This window comes from Cydia amplana, chromosome Z (assembly GCF_948474715.1).
Source record: "Cydia amplana chromosome Z, ilCydAmpl1.1, whole genome shotgun sequence".
Taxonomy (NCBI): Eukaryota; Metazoa; Arthropoda; class Insecta; order Lepidoptera; family Tortricidae; genus Cydia; species Cydia amplana.
Window position 1 is genome coordinate 30,058,843 of NC_086096.1, and position 22,277 is coordinate 30,081,119.

Consider the following 22,277-nt stretch of genomic DNA (forward strand, 5'->3'; position numbering starts at 1 on the left):
AAAAAAAGTTATTCATGAGTTAACTGCAACAACATTGTATGAGTGTCTATTTATTCGCAATTTTTAAAAGTATTAAAACAATATAATGCAATATTAAATTGTATGTACACATAAAACATCACATAAGATGCAATCATTGCATTTACATATAATATTTATAGGGTGTACAGTATTTTGAAATGATAGATATGCAACTAGACTTCATTACAAAGTCACTACCGCTGTATGTCAAACAATATAATTTTGCCTACTGGCTGGCGTCGTGTACTTGATGAAATCCCAAAGAGGGCACCACTAGTACGAAATTCAATATCTTTCTGTTTTGTTTCATTCTGTAATAAGAAATCATTAAGAAATCTCAACCGTAATGTCAGTGAAATTTTGTAGAAATCGCAAATTATCCAAGTATATAAATAAATATTCTAACTTAATGCAGTATAAATAATAATACCATGATTAGTCTTTGTAAAAATAGTAATACGCATGTGCTGTGTGCGACGTTTATCACTATACTTGATACATAATGATGATAACCTACACGGTCTCTGTGTAGCCAAGTATATAAACGGGTGAGTCACATTTATATTTATTACATTTTGCTGTATCGATGATCTCATGAAATTGTAGGTATGTCAGCGTTGTAAGCATTCATTGCATTGCTAGGTATCCTACGATTGGTCGAGTGTGTCTTATGTTAAAATAGGGTTTGTTTGTTCCTAATTAATAGTACGATTACAAATAAATTGTAGCTGTATCGTACTTCATATACCATCATAACAGGCATTAGTTGTTCCTTGAAATCGAACTAGAAAATTACGTAGTTCTTACTAGTAAATTACATTTATAATTTATAAGTACTATACTATGGTGATATGAAGTACTTACCTATAATATAATATGTGAACTTTGATTTGTTTTAATATAATATTTAATTCTTTATCACACTTATTTATTATTTTCGTATTCCCTAAAGTTGCATGCCAATCATAATAATATTATAAGACTTAAAGCTACTGTGTGTATTTTTTTAAATATGTATCATTACCATTTTCTGAGATTCTCATCATCTCATTAGCTATGTTTTCATTTATTGAAAATAGTGGTTAATTTTACACAAGGCACATGAACCTTCAAAAGTCCTTTAAAAAACACTGGCGTTTGCTGAATTTTATTCCTTTCTATCAATTCATGGATGACACAAGAAATTAAATCTTATATTAAATTTTAAGGATGAGTTGCATCAGACTGTCTGTAACCTAGCCAATAGTTTAATTCTAAAGTATATCTGTTGTCTATTGGAAGTATAGGATGATAGGCAACTGTCGGGACCATGATGTACAGCCATTCAAATTTGTATGTTAGAAATTCATTTAAGTAACACTTGAACTAACTACTCGCAAACTGTTTTAGTTTAAGCAGCTGCATGCAATGTTCAAAGAAGAAACTATTTTTTTAATAAAAGTTTTAGTAAGCAAGTAAAGGACACTTATGAAAATTATATCATCAATTTATCTGGCGGTTAACAAAAATTCTCAAATTTTGGATGATTTATAGACATACAAAAGTATTGAAAGTTTAACTTTTTATTCAACATCATGAATCATGACAACTTAAATATATCTTCAGAATAAGTACTGAAACCAAAAAGTGCCTGTTCTGTCCATTTAGTTATATGAATTCACTAGCTTCTCTCATCTCATGACTTTGTTCGTGAGGCTTAGTGATGATTTTTGTGATGAAAGCTATCCTATGTCACAGAATAAATAATAGTACTAAGTACAGAAGACTCACTCTCTAACAAAACGCGTCTGTTACGATCAGCACAGATATGGCCGCTAGGTGGCGACAGCGCCACGCGCGGCTTATGGCTTTCCCCAAAATTGGGGCCGAATGGATGTACTTTTAGCTACCTGTAGCAAAGCGACGAAATCGCGGAGTGAGACACGCCTGCCTATGTCCCTTCCTCAAAACTCAAGTTATCTCCACACCAAATTTTATTTAAATCAGTTTAGAGGTTTAAGTGTGAAGCGCCTGATGATGTACAGACAGATAGTTATTTCCTTAAGAATTTTACAACAACACCTCAACCCTTGTGTATTCTAATAGTGTGGTTTTTGGGTTTCTATGTCCATCATCTTAGTAACATTCTAACATTCAAAACCGGAGATGAATTTTTCCCCTTTTTAGGGTTCCGTACCCGTTAAGGGTAAAAACGGGACCCTATTACTAAGACTCCGCTGTCCGTCCGTCCGTTCGTCCGTCCGTCTGTCTGTCACCAGGCTGTATCTCACGAACCGTGATAGCTAGACAGTTGAAATTTTCACAGATGATGTATTTCTGTTGCCGCTATAACAACAAATACTAAAAACAGAATAAAATAAAGATTTAAGTGCGGCTCCCATACAACAAACGTGATTTTTGACCGAAGTTAAGCAACGTCGGGCGCTCGGGCGGGGTCAGTACTTGGATGGGTGACCGTTTTTTTGCTTGTTTTGCTCCGTGCGCGAGTCCGACTCGCACTTGGCCGGTTTTTTTAGGATAGTACTTAGGCAAATGCTTCTCCATAAACACATAGTCCTCATTTTCCTGGTCTATATTGTAAAGGTAATATTTTTACACAATTTATGGTATATTAACCATAGATATGCTCCTTCAGTTGATTTTTGATTAAGTAAGTATTAATAAATAATAAGAGTTAAGAGAGAAACAAATTCCATAAGTACATATTTTTTTAAGCTCCTATTCCTTATAATAATTAATAAATATCAAACGAAGGGGCATAGTTGTGGTTAATATACCTAAATACGTCAATTTGCGTGCAAATATTTTCTATAATGTTAAAATCCAGAGAGGAAAATGGGGACTACGTTTGTATGGAGAAGCCGTCACGTGACTTCGTCACTCTTTTCGTCTTTTAAATAATTCCAAACTTGAAACGTCTAAAATGTGGATAGCGAGCTTTTTCGTGCTTAAATATGTTTGCCGACAATTGTTTTAAGGATGAGGTCTTAAAATCGTCTCACTGAATGCTCTCTATTCAAGTCTATATTCTGAACCCTGTTTAGACTTATCGTATCGTAGGTACGGACACGGTACTAAAGTTTAGATGGATGTAGCGCGTCAAGGTAATTATGAACACCTCGCCCGCTTAGCAATTTTTGCTGCTGACTCTACTATAGTTTGGATGGGTCTGACTTTTATGAGGAGCTTAGACAACGGGATTACGGGACCCATCACCCACGGTATTCCACAGACGGCTATTTAAGTAGGTAAATTCTATAAGTGCATGTACTAAATAAATGTTTCGTAAATGTTTGGTTTGTAAGTACTCGTACCTAAATTTTGTCTCTATTTCGGTTTTGGTATAGGTAGGAAATGGTTTGTCTCTAGTACCTATGGATGGACTACCTATCCAATGCTCTTCCAGTAGAGCCCAGTTCCAGTAAAAACTCTACTCGAAGGCTAGCTGGAAGACATCCCTTATTGGGATAAGTTCGCCTTTGTACCTCTATTTCTGTAATTTTTTTGTGAACCTGAGTTCTGAACAAAGTGATAACTACCTACTACCTTAGAGCGCGGCGCGCTCATTCTTTCTTCCGTGACTACTACCTACCTACCTACCTACCTAGTGGCGTATCAAACCGTAACCTTTGGCCTACACATTACTACCTTGGTGATAGTTGATAATAAAATACTGTTTCAATTGTTTCAGACACTAACATCCCATAATAAATATGAAATCAATGAATGCAACAAGAAACCGGAGTCAGTAACTAGATATGTCGGTGTCGCATGGCGTGTGATCAGGTGTCGGAGGGTTGTGTGTGTGTGATGTTGTAGTGGGCGTGGGGGGGTGCAAGTGATGCCAGTCGCGGTGATGCGGAGGAATGGTGGACGTGGCTGCGGAGCGCCGGCCCGCCGCTGCCCGCTACGACGCTGCCCACAGTCTCACCAAGTAAGTAACCTCTTTCAGTAGGTACTACGAATACTGTGCGCCATGATCATATCTCTTTCTTTGACAGCAGATTATATGGGCAAGAAAATAACGGCACGGTGAAATGCGGGAGTGAGCAGTCTTAATAGTACCTGCTTCATAAACTTTTTGAGCACCAAAAAGTCATAGGCATTAAGTTGACGAGAAGCAGCGGCGAGACGCCTAGATTTGAAGTCCAGCAGAAGTATCGATCTATTAATAATCTTTACAAGTTATTATTATTTAGTAGTATTGATCTACCACTGGGCTCTAACCTTAATTGATTTAAATTATAAGTAATAACAGTTAAAACATATCTTCATTATATACCAGGCGTGGCTTACTCTGCGATTTCGTCGCTTTGCTACAGGTATTTAAAAGTACATCCGTTCCACACCAATTTTGGTGGCTAGCCATAAGCCGCGCGTGGCGCTGTCGCCACCTAGCGGCCATATCTGTACTGATCGTAACAGACGGGTTTTGTTAGAGAGTGAGTCCTCTGTACCAAGTACTATTATTTATTCTGTGATTATACTTCTTTAAATTAGGTTAAATTTTTCAGAACAATTATGAAGGTTCCTTTTTTAGATATTTGTACTCTCAACTGTACCCAGTTTTACTATGATGGTACTTTAGCGGCACGATGGCTGATTTATTCTCAATAGTTCCAGACAACCCAGGGTTCATATTTAATACATATAACATTTATTATAGAAACACCTAATGTGGTCATGTCCGACGTACGTCCATACGAGTATGACTATATATAACTAATATTTGGAATATACCCAGAGGTTTCTTTTAAGAGCAATCTACTTTTGTAACTATGTAATTTAACTAAATTACCTACTCGTATGACTAGAAACGGTATATTAGTGTTGTAGTTGTAGCAACTAAACTAACCCCCTTAGTTGAAATTTAGTTTTTATGATTACGTTTCATCGGCGTGATGATGTCAGTGTCAGTAGGGCCTATTCGAAGCAACCAATAAACAGATAATAATTTATATTCATTGCTATAGTTGACATGTCATATCATCACTATTGACCGTTGGCATTTTGCTGTTAACCCCTAATATGATCAGCGATCATTCTATTGAGTCTCATTGGCAGGAAGCACCCATCCGCGCTCGGGCCACGTAATCATTAGTAATCAACTACAAATCATCGGCTAAACACATGACTGGTTAACCTATCTCTTTTTTTTAAGTACTTTCTAACAGAAAATCTATTAAAATTAAAATGTAGTCAATACAAAGTGAAGAATTGTTTGACATGATGCCAACGGCCGCTTTCTATCAACGCACCGCTTACCATCGGCAGGGTGTTCATCCTCTCACCCTAGAACCTAAATGGTTGCGTACTGTGCGGTTTAAGAGGAATTTCCTCCCGCGGACGCTCCGGCTGTGGAATGAGCTCCCTTCCGAGGTTTTCCCGAGGGTCTACAACTCTACAGTATGGGGTTCTTCAAATAAACAAAACCGGCCAAGTGCGAGTCGGACTCGCGTTCCAAGGGTTCCGTACATTAAGTCCGACTCACGCTTGACTACACATTTCTAATAGGTTTTCCTGTCATCTAGATAGGTAAAGAACTATTTTGTGTATTTTTATCAAAATGGGGGGGGGTCATTTTTGCCTATTTTTTTCTTGAATAACTGCTAAACTCTTTTTTTTTACCCGAAATTATTTAATTGTATATACAATTTTTACAATTATAAATAAAAGAAGACACAATATTCATACATAAAATCACATGTCACAATCAAAACTCACAAAAATCCTACATATATTACTTAAAACTACCTTAAAACTACCTAAACCTAACCTAAAACCCGTTCTGTGCTATGCCCGGTCCAAAAGTCCCCATCACACTTGCAGCTTTACCGCGCTGTATGGCGATGGAGACCTGTTGGACCAGCCAAGACCCAGAACGGGGGTCGTTACCCCTCTCCCTCAGCCGCCGACCCAGTTCCCTGAACAATTCGCCCGCCTCGCTGCACCAGGGTCCGGCCGTTTCCACAGCAACCGGCACAAAATCGTACGCCCCCTGCAACTCGGAGTACTTGGCGCGCTTACTTTTGGCCGCTATTTCTGCCGCCGAACCTGCCGCCTTAACCGTGTGCCTTAGATGGGACGCAGCAAATGTACTAACACATGTCGCATCCCATAAAAGGCACCGCCCCCTTCGCCAGCGAACCAAGGTGAGCCCGTCGGGTCTTTTCCCGTCCGACCGAGACAAGCCTGGTGGTTCCAGTACGCACGGGATATTGGCCGACACCATTGCCCGCCGTACAATTTCGTTTAAAGAGTGGTGCCTAGGGAACCGACCGGCGCACCTCTGGCAACTTAACCCGTGATGGCCGTTCTCCTCAACCAACACCCCGCAAATACACCGGTGCGCGTCGCACACCTTGCATCCCAACCTCAGGGCCACTGCAATTCTCAGCGAGTCGTTATCCAGCAGTGTGCCCAGGTGCGGAGACGACAAAGCCTGCAGCCACGCTCTGACTCAGGCCTGGACACTGCCATGAGGCGCGCCAGGTCGGCTCCCGAGGCCCCACTCTGCAACTTCGAAAACGCGAGCTTGCACAGGATGTCATCCCACGCTCTCTGCGCCACCAAGTTGTCAGGACGTTCATCGGTGGGGCATAAAGTAGCCCACTTTGCCAAGGCCTCGGAAACAAAAGGCACGCAGACATCCCCACTCTCGACTCCCAGAATACGCGCAACAAGTCCCGCTGAGCCATGCGCCGACGCCAAAAAGGCCACCAAACCGATGTCCTGCACACGCCGAACACCAAGGCCCCCGTACCGAACCGGTAAGGACGCCTGACACCACTGAGCCTCGTTTAAATTGACATTTAGCAGCGACTCCAAAGCAGTCTTGAGAGTTTCATCCAGGGAAAGCAGATCTTGCTCAAAAAGCCAAGTGGGCGATGTGCGCAAAGTGTACACCATGCGAGGCAACGCGAAACAATTCCGCAACAAAATAAGAGCGACGTGTCCAGCCAGTTGTGCCAAATGCTCGCGTACTCCCGAGAGTGCCTGCCTTTTAAGTTGTAGTACCGAGCTGACACCCTCGGAAAATACGGGAGCACCTAGCAAACTAAAAGAAGATTTGTCAATCAGCCTCATTCCGGGCAGAACTGCCTCTATCTCCGCAAGAGCTTCAGTGGGTATGCCCCCGCAGGTGAAACACTCGCACTTGGATGGATTAATCTCCAGGCCTATCTCTTTTAAAGCTGGTATTAAGGTATTTAAACCCTGAACGACCACATCTGGGCTACCTCCAATTATGCCTTCATCTAAATGCCACACATTTAACGGCGTTTTAACCTCACAGATAATTTTATGAATGGCTAGGCAGAAAATTAGGGGTCCCAAGGGGTCTCCCTGTTGAGCACCAACTTGCGAACGAATGACATCACCAGCGTAGAACAGGTTGCTTGGAGAGGCATAGCATTGGTAAATGAAGGGGTATAAAGAGGGAGTTTTTTCGAGGACCTCCTTAATTGTGTCTCTTTCCACCGTGTTAAAAGCATTCTTGATATCAATCTTGATGATTACATCACCAGATGCATGGCGTTCAACGGCGTAGTGAGTGTAGTGACGAGTGGCATGAATCGCCGCCTCACAGCCTAGCACAGTGCCAAAACCCATCTGCCTGGGGAGCAAGTAACCAGACATTGGCTCCCTCACTGCTCGACGGCAAAGTTTAGCCGTGAGGCGACGGAAAATGCTGCCCACGGCAATTGGTCTGATGCCACCGTCCTTCTTGGATAAAGTACAAAGCGATGCCCCATAGAGAAACGGCCTAACCTCCATATTCAACATACCTCTCAGTAAAAAATTGCAAAGTTTTGCAAGGGTGTCCAACAAACGGGGACCGTTATCCCCCGCGGAAGGTGAAGTCAGTTCCTTTAGGTGCTGGGGCCTCAAGCCATCGAAACCTGAAGCCGACCCGTTATAGAAGGAGGCAATTGCCGCAGCCACGTCCATTGGCGTTACGGACAAAAAAGGGTTTGTAATGCCAGGCTCGGAGGGCAAATCTACTAGCCTCGATGGCGGCGGATGTTTATCCTTCAAAGCCTGTAGGGTATTATCATTATCAGGAGCTAAAGCAGAGTCCGAGAGAAGTAAGCGAACGGCTCCCCTTAGGTCACCATCATGCACTTTATTTTCAATCACCCGGTAGACCAAAGCCGGCCTGTTCGAGGGCTGAGTGAGAGGAAAGCATAGTTTGACGACATTAATGTTATTTTTGACCTTGGTTGTCAGCGATTGGGGTTCAGTGGCATCCGGCACCCTTGTAAGAAAAAGAGAGCAAACTACACCAATCCTCAACACTATTAGTGCGCAGGCAATCATTTATGACCGAGCACAGCTTACCAGCAGCAAGGCATCTAGCTCCCTTAGGTATGTGTCTTAATACCCGAATCTTGGCCTTTAAACCTGATATGTCAGCAAGGCGAAGTCCCGTCTGAGGCACCTCCCGAGACCCATCGCTTGAAACTCCGGTTGGATTAGGATCAGCACATGACGTATTAGTGCCATGAATTCGTGTCAAATGGATGTTAAGCCCCCTTTGACCCTTGAAGAAACGGACTGGTGAGCAAAACGGACATGGTACAGGATCAGAGTCGGAGTTCCCCCGAGGTGAAGGCTGGGGAGGGACAACATGCGTGGCAATGGCTTCATTCGACATTGAAAATATAAGTAAGGAATGTCTATAAATTAACTATGTCACAATTTGAATAAAATAAATTAATTGTCACAATTTCCAAATCCTAAAAACTATAAAAAGTCACATGTACATCACAAATAAAAACAAGACCAAATTATAATTCATGAAAAATTAATAGGTAATAATATAATAACATTTTCCATACTAAAATTGAAATCCCTTTATACAAAAATCATTCATTACGCACAAAAAAAAATGAAATCATTACACGAAACAAACACAAGTTAAATCCCATACAAAAGCCAAACAAAATTGTACAACAAATTGCAATGAATTTCTTCCCAAATTAAAACTTCAGCTTCACAAGACCAGTAGAAAAAAATAATAATAATAAAACATTATATGCATACAAAAAAAAAAAAACAAACAAAACAAACAACATATTTCAGAAAGTGTAAACAAAAAGTAAACACAATCAACACGACTGAGATTTGAACCCGGAACGCTAGAGTCTATAAGGTGTAGGTATAATCAGCCATCATGTCCACAGGGCCAGCACAGTTGTTTGATAGTACGGCGAAATACGCCTCCAGTAGCTTTATACCAGAATTTGCAGTGCTATAACGGCGGCCTGAGGAGCGTATGAATTTTAAGCCGGCTCAGGACCGCTTCGGCCTCAGTTTCATTTCGGCAACTTCTTAAGTAGTTCTCATTCGCATTTGGTCTACTGTTCCGATTCGCCAGCATTCCTATATCGTCACTTTCTTATCTCGCCCGCTTTCTTACGTGGGCCACTGTAGTAACTTGGTTATATTCCTAATTAGACTACAGTGCCGATTCGTCAACACTCCTAATTCGTCCATAGTGCTTACTCGTCAACATTCCTATTTAGACCACAGTGCCAACTCGTCAACTACATAGCAGCCCTAATAGTACATCATCATTATCATCAAAGTTATCTTTATGGTTAAGGACAAGTGTGACAACAGCAAATACTAATTGTAACTGTGCCACGATGTACGTACAGGTCAGGTGTAGAATCGGTTGATCTCAACCTGAAAAACTCTTGTGTTTCAGCTTGATAAGCTTCCTCTACAAATCCAAGTAGTATTGATTGGCTATATTCGTTGTCCATCTCTGAAAAAAAAAACACTTGTAACTACCTATTTATCTGTCTTTCTTAGATACCTATTGAGCTAGAAAAAATATTTTATTTGAATAAAATGTGTGCTGCTTCTGACAGTTTAAGTGACAATCAGTATTAATTCTACATTCTCAATTCAAATAAAAGAACGCGGACGAGTTGGCACTTTGGTCGAAATAGGAACGTAGACAAAAATGGTATATTGACGATATCAGATATTGGACGAGTTGGCACTATGGTCAAAATAGGAATTTAGACAAAATGGGGTATTGACGATATCAGAAAGTAGGCAAGTTAGGAAGGTGACGATTTAGGAATTGTAGGCTGACGACATGGCACTGTGGACGATTTATGGAGATGACGAAATGAAACTGAGGCCGAAGCGGTCCTGAGCCAATTTTAAGCCCACCCGCCAGTAAACACAAAAAAAAAACAAACACTACACTGCACTTCAGTAGTAAATCGCTTAGCTGCCGTTGAACCCGCTTATCTTGCTTAATTATGAACCGTGTAATGAATATTCCACACGTTGTTCCGTATAATTCCCAACCCAGGTACAAATGTGTTGTATTTTGTGGTGCGAATTTGATTGTGGTTTGTAAGTACTTGTGATGGTCAGTGACTCGCCGCCCAAAACCTCACTGTATTGCTCCACACCAGGAAGTCCACATACACTGCAGGTTGTATCACTTAGATTATAATATTTTACTTGTTGACACGGAGTATTTTTCAAAATGGCAAAATATTTTTTTATTTATCATCTTTATTTATTTTTGGTCTTAAGTTAGGTTATTTTATAATATGGATATAAAAACTAGCAAAAAGCAGAGCTTTGTAAGGGCTCGCGGAGTTTTCCTACCTAAACCATAGAGAAAAAAATACATAGAGTGCTCACTCCATACATCAGTTTTAGTAACAAAAAGACTATTAGCATCTAGCATCGAGTAGCGGAACTATCAGTACTGCTACTTGACAATAGATGTAGCACCGACCGGAAAGTCTTATGCTGTTGAGATAAGACTTTCCGGTCGGCGCTACATCTATTGTCAAGTAGCAGTACTGATAGTTCCGCTACTCGATGCTAGATGTAGACACTGAAAATAATAGTCTGAACTGATGTATGGAGTGAGCACTCTTGTCTTTATTTCTCTATGGCTAAAAGTACCGGACCGCAACTTTGATCCAGTCCGAGGCTTGTTCCATGATCGATCGAGTGGGTCCGTTAAGAACGCAGCTATAAGTGAGAGCAAGAAAGAAATATACTAACCGGACCCCGGTGCTGTCTGGTACGCCTGTCTGTTACAGCTTTTAATTTGTCCATTAAAACGTGTCCAGACGACAAAATCAAATTGCCAATATCATCCACATATAATATACAATTTCATAAGCGCTTATTATTACATCCTACACGGTCGCCCAGTACCTCCCCAGTACTTTTTGTAAGGAAGCCAACTGGCTTTCCTACATAATGTTGGGTCAGCGAGCCAATGTCCTTGAATTTAATTTTTGCGTCCACACCACACAGTTGAGCGAAAAACTATCCCTTCTGGACACCTACTGGCGGTAATCACGCTGCTCCGCACATAAACACACACACACAGTTTCACTAGGTACATCCAGGGTTCAGCATCAGCTCTATCTTGGGTACTGCTCTTCTAAGTGCTCATTAAGACGTGTCAGATGAGCAAAACAGCGTGTGCCTATGTTGCACCAAACCTATCTTGGGTACTTAATCTCCTAAGTGCAACAAACCTGAGTTCCACTCTAGGTACTGCCAGGGTTCAGCATCAGCTCTATCTTGGGTAGGTACTGCTCTCCGAAGTGCTCATCATGATGAGTTGGATGTCCAAAACAGCGTGTGCCTATGTTGCAACAAACCTGAGTTCCACTAGGTAGTGCCAGGGTTCAGCATCAGCTCTATCTTGGGTACTGCTCTCCCAAGTGCTCATCATGACGAGTCGGATGTCCAAAACATCGTGTGTCTCTATGTTGCATCAAACCTGAGTTCCACTCGGTACAGCTAAGGTTCGGCATCAGCTCTATAAGTGCTCATCAAGACGTGTCGATTGATTAAGACAGCGTGTGCCTGTGTTGCACCAAATCTGAGTTCCACTAGGAACTGCCAGGGTTCTGGGTCATTTTGTTGAACTGCACGCCGACGTTGCAATTGGCGTGCAGTTGGCGTGTAGTTCCCATACAAGTTGCAGTGGTGTATATCGGCCCTAAGTCGCTGAAGTTTGTATTATAATATGATCTTTATTTATAATTTATAATTTTAGCTGTTCCAAGCAATAGTAACACTAAAGGCGCCATTCATTGATTACGTAAGACCATTTTTGCCAGTTTTTGACCCCCTTCCTTCCCTATATGTAAGAAATAATAAAAATAGGCTGACCCCCTCTCACCCCTATATTAGCATATATTACGTTAGAATGTTAAGGAAAAAATGAGTACACGTTTGGTTTGTTTTAGTGTTTATTATTAAAAAAAATATTTTTATGAATATTTATTTGTACGTACGTTTGTACAGGACAAAGGTACTTGAGCTCGTTTAAGCTAACTCTGCACCGTGTTTTATAGCATAGAGTGTGGAAGTATTATTATTATTTTAAACGTCATAATTTCGTAGAAATTAAAAAAAACGCAATTTTGTGATCTTACTTACGTAAGAACTATAAAAACCCTCTCCCTCCCCCTAGTAAGAAAAAAATGCGACCCCGGGGCTCCGCCCCAAAATCATCTTACGTAATAAATGAATGGCGCCAAAACTGTTTCTCGAACTGAAAATACCCGATTTACGTTTGCTAACACAACATGACTGATCAGTTCATCAGCGTCACAAAACATATGAGTAAATTGACCTCCGCAGTGAATATACAGCAAGATTGATTGTTCTAGTAGGTATTCACAAAAACTTATAGAGTCTGTGCGGAAAGAGAAGAGTCGTGGAATGTCCATACATTCCACGACTCTTCTCTTTCCGCACAAACTCTATGCTAAATTGGGAATCAAACCAAGCGAAGCGAGGTGGGTCTGAATCCAAAATTTTAACCCACTTTTGTATTTATCGTTGTTAATGGCGTATAAGCGCCATCGACATTATTGAAATTGAAAACACCACATAGGTATCGTTCTCTGAGTACCCACAACATGACAACACAAACCTTCTTGAGCTTTTCTGGGGCTTAGTCAATTTGTATAACGACGTCCAATATTTATTTATTATTTACTACTAACGCCATCTGTTAGAGAAATAAATAATTAACATTAGCACGAATGTTAATTCATTATTTTGCCAACAGATGGCGCTAGTAGTAATACAAAGTGTTATTACATTATTTAATTTTTTTATGTATATAAAATGATATTTTTAAGTTTGATAACACATCTAGACATGAATTTAAATTACTATGTTAAATCTCAAACCTAACAGTGCAGTAGTTTTTCCGTAAAGTGTACCACAAGAATGCATAGTTTGTCGAATAGTGATAGGGCTCGCTTCGCTCGCCCTAATAAAATACAAATCCACTTACAAAACAATAAAAAATACATATAAACACATTATAAAAAAACCTAACTTAGGGTGCCGCCGGCAGCGGGGCAGGGCCCAAGCTACCGGTGGTCAGGGCCGCAGAGAGAGGAACCGGCGGACTATCCGCGCCGTGTCCAAGATCACCGCCTTCTGCATCTGGCCCTTGATCCAACCACCTAGCGAGAGTCTCTCAAGATGTTGGTCGAGACTCTTCGCTATTAGACCGTTCGCTGAAACAACTATCGGGACAATGATCGTCGAATCAACATCCCACATGGCGGTTATCTCGTGAGCCAAGTCTAGGTACTTACTGGACTTGTCCTTCTCGGCTTTCACGAGATTCTCATCATGAGGGATGGTGATGTCAACGAGCACGGCCCTGCGTTGCGCTCGATCTATTATCACAATGTCAGGCTTATTGGCTACAATAGTCCTGTCAGTGATGACAGATCGATCCCAATAGAGCGTGGCACGACCATTCTCGAGAACTTGCGCAGGTGAATACTTGTAGTACGGTACTTCGCGGTCCACAAGGCCGTATAGAAGAGCTAGCTGCTGGTGAATAATCCTGGCTACGAGATTATGTCTGTGCAAGTACTCGCCGTTAGCAAGATGAGAACAACCGGAAATGATATGCCTGAGTGACTCTCCGGGACGGCGGCATGCCCGACAAATGTCGACCGTACCGTCCTTCAGGATATATTTCCGATAGTTGTTCGTCATCATTACTTCGTCCGCAATTGCACAGGCAAAACCCTCGGTTTCTCCGAAGAGGTCCCCGAATCGTAACCAGTTCACCGACGCGAGCAGGTCCACATCGGGTCCCGTGAGGGCCTTGTAGAACCGCCCGTGTAGCACCTTACTCTCCCATGCCGCCTTGCGGTCCGCAGTACTTAGTACCACAGGTTTGCGCCAGTTCTCGTTTGCCAAGGAGAGCGGCGTGAGGTTCCTGTCTACTGCCACCACATCACGATGCATCCCACACTCGTTGTTAAGGAAATAATTCCTGAGATTGTACACCTCGCGGTTGTGGAGATCCTTGGCGTTTAGGAAGCCTCGACCTCCACATTATTATTATTTTTTTTTTATTACTGGTAATGCTACTGCTAAACTATTAATTCTAAAATTATAAAAAAAATATATTTGAAATCCTTACAATGAGCTCTTTTATTTGATATGTAACACGATATAGTTCGAAAAACTTTATTTTTTATTTACCCCCCAAAAATGACCTCCATATTTAAAATTCATTTATTTACGTTACACGTCCATCTTTGGGTCACAAACTTATATATGTGTGCCAAATTTCAACTTAATTGGTCCAGTAGTTTCGGAGAAAATAGTCTGTGACAGACGGACGGACAGACGCACGAGTGATCCTATTACGGTTCCGTTTTTTCCTTTTGAGGTACGGAACCCTAAAAAGGAATGTACAGGTTTTTAAAGGGTCGGCAACGCGCATGTAACACCTCTCGAGTTGCAGGCGTCCATAGGCTACGGTGACTGCTTACCATCAGCGGCCCGTTTGCTTGTTTGCCACCGATGTGTTATAAAAAAAACAGGTCCTCAAGCTGTTTCAGTCCCAACATTTGCGCGGGTTAAGCGGTTATCACACTGGAGCAACGTGCTAATTCGCATCCATTGTGAAGTCTGCCTAAGTTCTTGTCAATTATTAACCCCCGACGCAATAAGAGATATTATTAACCCGGATTGTCCCGGTTTGTCCAATGCAGCGCACTTCCGTGCAAAGCTATGTACCTGTGTAAGGCCGAAGAACAAACTGGAGGAGAGGAGGCTCCCCTGCTAACCTTTGACCCAACTTTTCTCTCACCCAAAAAAGTGCCCGTTCTCTGCCTTGGCCCCCTTGGCCCCAGGGTAAATACGTCCATTTATTGTCGTTTACTATTTAGCAGCATAGCAGCGTTGCTCTAAGCTTAGACATAGTAGTAGGACAGCAGGTTGTGTTGTTGACTCTGTTGACGTATCGTAAGTCTTGCAACAATTGTTTGATTAGGTGTAAGGCGAGCTGGGCACGCAATTTGCCTCGCGTAATGAGAGCACCGATGCTCGTCACGGCCTTGTCACAGTATAAGAATTTCATTCGACACAGTGACTGTCTGTGAGCGCTTTCTTGCCTTCTTTCTACAATTTCTCGACTTTTTTAGGGTTCCGTAGCCAAATGGCAAAAAACGGAACCCTTATAGATTCGTCATGTCTGTCTGTCTGTCCGTCTGTCCGTCTGTCCGTCCGTATGTCACAGCCACTTTTCTCCGAAACTATAAGAACTATACTGTTGAAACTTGGTAAGTAGATGTATTCTGTGAACCGCATTAAGATTTTCACACAAAAATAGAAAAAAACAATAAATTTTTGGGGTTCCCCATACTTCGAACTGAAACTCAAAAATTTTTTTTTCATCAAACCCATACGTGTGGGGTATCTATGGATAGGTCTTCAAAAATGATATTGAGGTTTCTAATATCATTTTTTTCTAAACTGAATAGTTTGCGCGAGAGACACTTCCAAAGTGGTAAAATGTGTGTCCCCCCCCCTGTAACTTCTAAAATAAGAGAATGATAAAACTAAAAAAAATATATGATGTACATTACCATGTAAACTTCCACCGAAAATTAGTTTGAACGAGATCTAGTAAGTAGTTTTTTTTTTATACGTCATAAATCGCCTAAATACGGAACCCTTCATGGGCGAGTCCGACTCGCACTTGGCCGCTTTTTTATTACATGTATATGTTTGCAAGTACGCAGTTGTGCTCATTCTAAGTAGCTAAATGTTATTTCAATATTAAAGCCGTGTGTGCGTGTGCCCGTTTCAGTCGCTTGTAGGTGTACAGCCAAGGTGCTGATAACAATAGTTGTGCTGTGGCCTGTTATCGGCGTGAAGATGTGTGAGGCAGTATCACACACGTTACACGTTACGCTTGTGAGCGTGTATAGTAGCGCTTCCAGGAAACGCGAGTAGGTTTCTCGGAACCGATCCACGGTAGCAGCGCATTTTCTTTCACAAATTAAGAGATATCTGACACGGAGGCTTTCGATTACGACATTACGTACACGGGGTTGTTCCATTCCAACAGCTTTATCGCATGTACTGAATACATTACTATACGAAATTATACAACCCACTGTTCTATTATCAACGCGTTATTCAAAAATAGTTCACGCGGGCACGGTTGTATTTGCCAGCGTCAACAAAATAACGTTGTCATACCCCAAATAATTACATATCATAATAAACATTATTAAATTGTACAACGGGACTTAATCGTGTACCTAAGTTTTTAAGATTTACCTCGACGTTTCGAGGACGGCGTTGTACAATTTAATAATGTGTAAAAATCGTGAAAGTTTAAATCAGCATAATAAACATGTTGTCTACTGTTTGACTTCCTGTTCCCCATATGGGGTCAAACCAGCGTTAACATTTAGTAAATTAATAAGAAAGCAGTCTTAGTGTAACTGACTTAGGTCCTCGTAAATACATAGTATAGGTATTCAAATCAATTATAAGTACAGTGAGCTGCAAAATTGCATGGAGATATTATGAATTAATTAATTGATTAAAAAAGTTTTTTAATACTTTTAAAGATAATCAATTGTAAAGTCCAAAAATATGTGTGTGAGGCCTCTGACTTTTTAACCAGGCGTACAAAAAAATGGAAAAAAGGGAAAGATAGCTTGATAAATTCTTGCCACGAAAATTGTTTTGAAGTAAACCATTAACAAGTTTTTTCCCAAGAAACGTCTCTTTACATTACAAGGCCGTAAGTGCCACGACAGCCCTTTTGCTTTTAACCATTTGTGGCACGGAACCCTAAAGAAGACATTTGATGCGTTTATTTGTATGAAGTATTTAAGGGCGGATTCGGTCCGCTCCTGAGCTTGAGGGAGTAGGCATGGGCAGTGCAGGGGTACACATGTAGCTGCTGGCAGGCGAAGCGCTCGGTTCGACGCCGGCTGCGGCTACGCGGGCAGTGTTCGGCTCGGCCCTCTAATTCCGGCGGTGACGGTGCGAGGGGCCGGCGGCGAGGCGGGCGGGGGACTATTTTCGTCTGGCGGCCACGTTTGGAAAAAGGCCCGGTGACGTCACGGTCCTCCGCGGCGATGATGCCATCGAGCGCTCGCGACACGCATCAGTTGCCGCTTTTGCCAAAATATCACTGCAGGCTACTTGCCATCAACTATATTTTGGTAATTGTTAAATGACACATTACTTGAGATCGGCTTAGCTGTTTAAATTTTCAGAATTTTTCACGATTTCATTGACCTAGACTAAGTTTTTTAGCATTAGTATAGAATACCTAATTCATACAGAATGTCCACGCTCGTTTGTAAGAAAGAGATTTCGCACAGGTCCTCCCCTTTCTACTTAATTAAATTTGTTACCATTCGACAGAAAGTTTTAAACTTAGCTTCGTCTGTAGTAAAAAAATATATATACTTAATTTGGCATCTATTCCCAATTTTTTGCTCCGAATTCTAGTTTTTGAACCGGTAAGTGCAGGCCTGGGGCCATATTTGTAAGCATGGGAGTAGAATTTTATCACAATTATAATTTTACTGCGTTAAGCCTAGGGCTTCCAATACCGGGATCCCGAAATACCGGGATCCCGTCTTTCCTGTCGAATCCCACGATATGACGTCACCATAAGCGTTCTGGCTCATATATGAGCCGTGAGCAGATTAAACGCATTTTTGAATACCGGTATTTTTAAAGGCAATACCGGGATCCCGGTATTTTAAAAAACGAGGGAAATGTGCAGTATAAACCCTTTAAATCCATTATGTTCAGCTGTATCAAAAAGCTTACTAAACGTCACATATATCTAGAGTTATACCAAGAAACGTCTGCAACGATTTTGATAGCACGCGCAGTGAAAGTGTTATTTTCAGTGATCGGAATTGGTAGTGCCATTTCACGGGACTTCGGTGCGTAAGCTTAGTATGGATATACCTTTTCACCCCGAGTTTTCATATTACCTACTTCAATAGGGATGATGACACATGTTGAATTTTATAACAAAATCTTATAGCAAATTAGCAATTTATAATAATGTGGATATTAAAAAAAAATACGGAAATGTTACAAAAGTACAGGACCTGAAAGTTACAAAATTTAAGTTTTTTTTTAACTCCCAAAAACGATATAAGTAAGGGCACCATTCGATTCCTTACATTTTATCCAAAAAAATATTGTACAGCGACTATATACATAAACGCAATATTTCACGGACAAAAACGCAATTTTCTTGTTTTGTCCATACTTCAAGATGGGATCTCAATGACCTTGACGTCACGTTCACTTATCCTTTTGTGAGGAGCGTTTCGCGAGTGAAGTGCGACTGTCGGACTTTGACTATAATTTCTGACTTTTGTGTTGCTTTAATGCAATGGGTCCCATATAGACAAATGATCCTAAAAACAAAGCCGATCGATTGATACCATAAATGAACATTAGTCCTGTAGCCTATTAAAGACATACTAAGAAATAATTTCGTGAAAAAATAAGAGTCTTGGAATCCCGAGTCTTATCCATGTTAAGTACAATGTTTGAGGCCATTGACCCCAAATGGCACTACCTATTCCGATCATTGGTTATTTTAAACGTCAAACTTCTATGAAATTATGACGTACAAATAACACTTGCACTGCGTACTGCGTAGTGCGTATGCTATCTAAATCGTTGCAGACTTTACTTGGTCTAACTCTAACTTGCCTCTAGCCCTCATTTTATTATTAAAACAAGATTTGCGTCAGATAAATATTTGGTGGTTAGTGGTGGATAAATCCTGAAGTTATGTGAGTGATGAATATGATGAATTGATGATAGTGACATTAACATAATTAGTTCTTATAATTTTATCATAAAATAAAACGAAAGAGCAAGGATAACTGTAATAATGGCAAACCAATTTTGACGGAAATTTGAAAAAAGTTGTCTGGTTGGTTAAGTTGGACTAAAAATGTGACTGGTGAGAGTGGTGAGGTGAAGTCAACAAATTGGATAAAATTATTGCCAACCTGAAGTGTGAAATAAAATTATTGCAGATGGCGGCATTGACTGTTTATTGTTGTAATAGCTTTTTGAACATATCTGGTATTCCGGTGAGCCTTTTTTAATTCCCCTTTTCAATAAAACTATAATTTTTTACGCGATTCATATCCAATACCGGGATCCCGGTATTGATGAAGACAGTTTCGCTATTAATACCGGTATTGTGAGAAGTCCGGTATTTGGTAGCCCGTTAAGCCCTTGATTATATAAAACCTCACACTTACTTTTATAGAGTTGTTTCTATAGCAAGAAAAACGTATCTAGTATCCATAGTTCTGGTCCGCGATAAAAGATGGATGTCGAAAATATCGATGAAGTCTGAATTTGATAGTGCTTGATAAGCTGTTAAATATAGTTTATCAAAGGACATAGACAGAGAGAATCAAACTATCTTTGTCTTACACTAGGACCCAAAAGAAAAGGATGAGTATAGTTTTCCTAGTTGTTACTGACTGATAAATTGGTTTGACCAACTATATTTAATATTTTTATCTCTCTCTCTTTCGTGCTCGTTAGTAGCGTTAGTGCATGGGTCGTTGTTTATCTGAGAAGCGGGTTGAAAGTGATGCATTTTGACCCTGGGGTCGGCAACTGTACCCCGTATTTGTTAGATTAGAAATTTTGTGACCTACAAAGTAGTGGTAACTTTTTTCCTCCAGAATTAAATCTCGGTAACTATGCACTGAATTATAGTGTCGTTTACATATTATTGTACCGCAATATTAGATATCATATCATATCGGTTGAAAAAATTCATTACCACTACTTTTGAGGTTAGGAAAATTCACATATGTAGGTACTTTGATACCGTCGCTAAAAACACAAAATTGTTCCACACACAGAGATGCGATTTATTTGAAATACTTCTATTTAAAATGCAAATACAAAATGCAAAATACCTATTTTGTATTTTGCATTTAAATGCCTTTTAGTAAAAACCATTTTGTATTTTATTTGAAATACTTTTCGAGATGTATTTTGCATTTTTAATATTCATTTCAAAATGCAAAATACTTTGTGATTAAGTTTAGCCAACATTACCAGTCAAACAAAATGAAATGAACGAATGACGCTTGTATTGCCGAATTTGACCGATAGAGGCGCCTGCTAGCCATGCGCGCCCTTTTTCAGGGTTCCGTAGCCAAATGGCAAAAAACGGAACCTTTATAGATTCGTCATGTCTGTCTGTCTGTCCGTCTGTCTGTCCGTCCGTATGTCACAGCCACTTTTCTCCGAAACTATAAGAGCTATACTGTTGAAACTTGGTAAGTAGATGTATTCTGTGAACCGCATTAAGATTTTCACACAAAAATAGAAAAAAAAACAATAAATTTTTGGGGTTCCCCATACTTCGAACTGAAACTCAAAAATTTTTTTTTCATCAAACCCATACGTGTGGGGTATCTATGGATAGGTCTTCAAAAATTATATTGAGGTTTCTAATATCATTTTTTTCTAAACTGAATAGTTTGCGCGATAGACACTTCCAAAGTGGTAAAATGTGTGTCCCCCCCCCTGTAACTTCTAAAATAAGAGAATGATAAAACTAAAAAAAAATATATGATGTACATTACCATGTAAACTTTCACCGAAAATTGGTTTGAACGAGATCTAGTAAGTAGTTTTTTTTTATACGTCATAAATCGCCTAAATACGGAACCCTTCATGGGCGAGTCCGACTCGCACTTGGCCGCTTTTTTTCTTCTTTGGTCAGAGTGCGCGTCTTATAGCCGTTTAGAGTTTAGACTCGCGGCTCGGCTCGCGGCGCGTCTCGTGGCTCGCCTCGACACACTCGCATTCGGCTTGTCATTCGGTTATAAACCTTTTGCCGTGCCGTTAGTGTTTAAATTATATTAGCTCGACGAGCTTGCGAACCACGAGAGTCTAAACCGGCTATTTATGTCTGACTAGTGTCAATGTCAAACGAAAACGACGAACATTATCTATTCTATGGCTATTCTCATGATAAATACCTAAAATAAATAAAAATATCTGAGATTTGGTCAAAAGGTATTTTATTTTGAAAAAGTATTTTGAAAATACCTATTTTACAATACAAAACGCAAAACTATTTGGTATTTTGCATTTGAAATAGTAAATCTGAAAAGTATTTTGCATTTTGTATTTAAATGCTTTTTTAAAACCATTTTGTACATCTCTGTCCACACACCAAGGAACATACTAACTGTAAATCGTTACAAATCAAATCCAAGTGAACGCTGTTAGATGTTTATCATGCAAAATGGAAAGTCAACTCTACCAACCAACATAAAGAGTCAACTCAAAATTGGCATGAACTTAATTTGTCACTCTTGTGGATAGGATGCAACCTTCGCATCTCATCATTTTTCGGAAGGATAAAGCGAGCCTTTACGAGCTGATATGGTAAAAAGGAATTTATTTATGTTGGGATATGCGTTTGTATAGAACAAGGAATTATTCAGTGAGTACAAGCGTAGCTTTTATGTGTAGGTAGGTAATCATTAAACACAATTTCAAATGCATGAATAAAGGCACCGCGGTCAATTTGTGTTCAAGACACACTTGAGATATTTTTTATCATAAAACGTAGGTAATTGTGAGTTTTTTTAACTTACGAGTATACAATGTATATATTTTCGATCTATGTATATTGTTTGTTAACTGTACATATTGATGTATGTACCTACACGTACTTCGTGTGCGGATGAAGTTGTATTGGTATACTAGCTGTTATCAGCGTCGAGGTAACAATGCTCGACACCTCATACCGCGTAATCGAAGCGACAATTCGAGCCGTATCAGAGTCGTGTTTATTGGTAGAGCGCTGGTTTAGTGGCGACGAAGGCGCTGTACCGTTAGTAGAGGAGAGGTATCGTGGTAGGAGGCGACGG

At 40.4% G+C, this 22,277-nt stretch overlaps 1 protein-coding gene across 2 annotated transcripts in view; it reads left to right on the forward strand.

Moving 5' to 3' along the window:
• Positions 1 to 430: 430 nt before the first annotated feature.
• LOC134661094 (uncharacterized) overlaps positions 431 to 22,277 on the forward strand; it is an 83,904-nt gene continuing 62,057 nt past the window's right edge. Inside the window, exons 1-2 of one of the 2 annotated variants that reach the window (XM_063517027.1) lie at positions 431 to 569; positions 3,713 to 3,955. Coding sequence is in view for 1 of the 2 variants with exons in the window: in XM_063517025.1 (XP_063373095.1) it covers positions 3,888 to 3,955 (68 nt within the window). In the remaining variant the exon portion in view is untranslated. The remainder of the gene's footprint in view (positions 570 to 3,712; positions 3,956 to 22,277) is intronic. The other variant, XM_063517025.1, reaches the window with a different exon arrangement.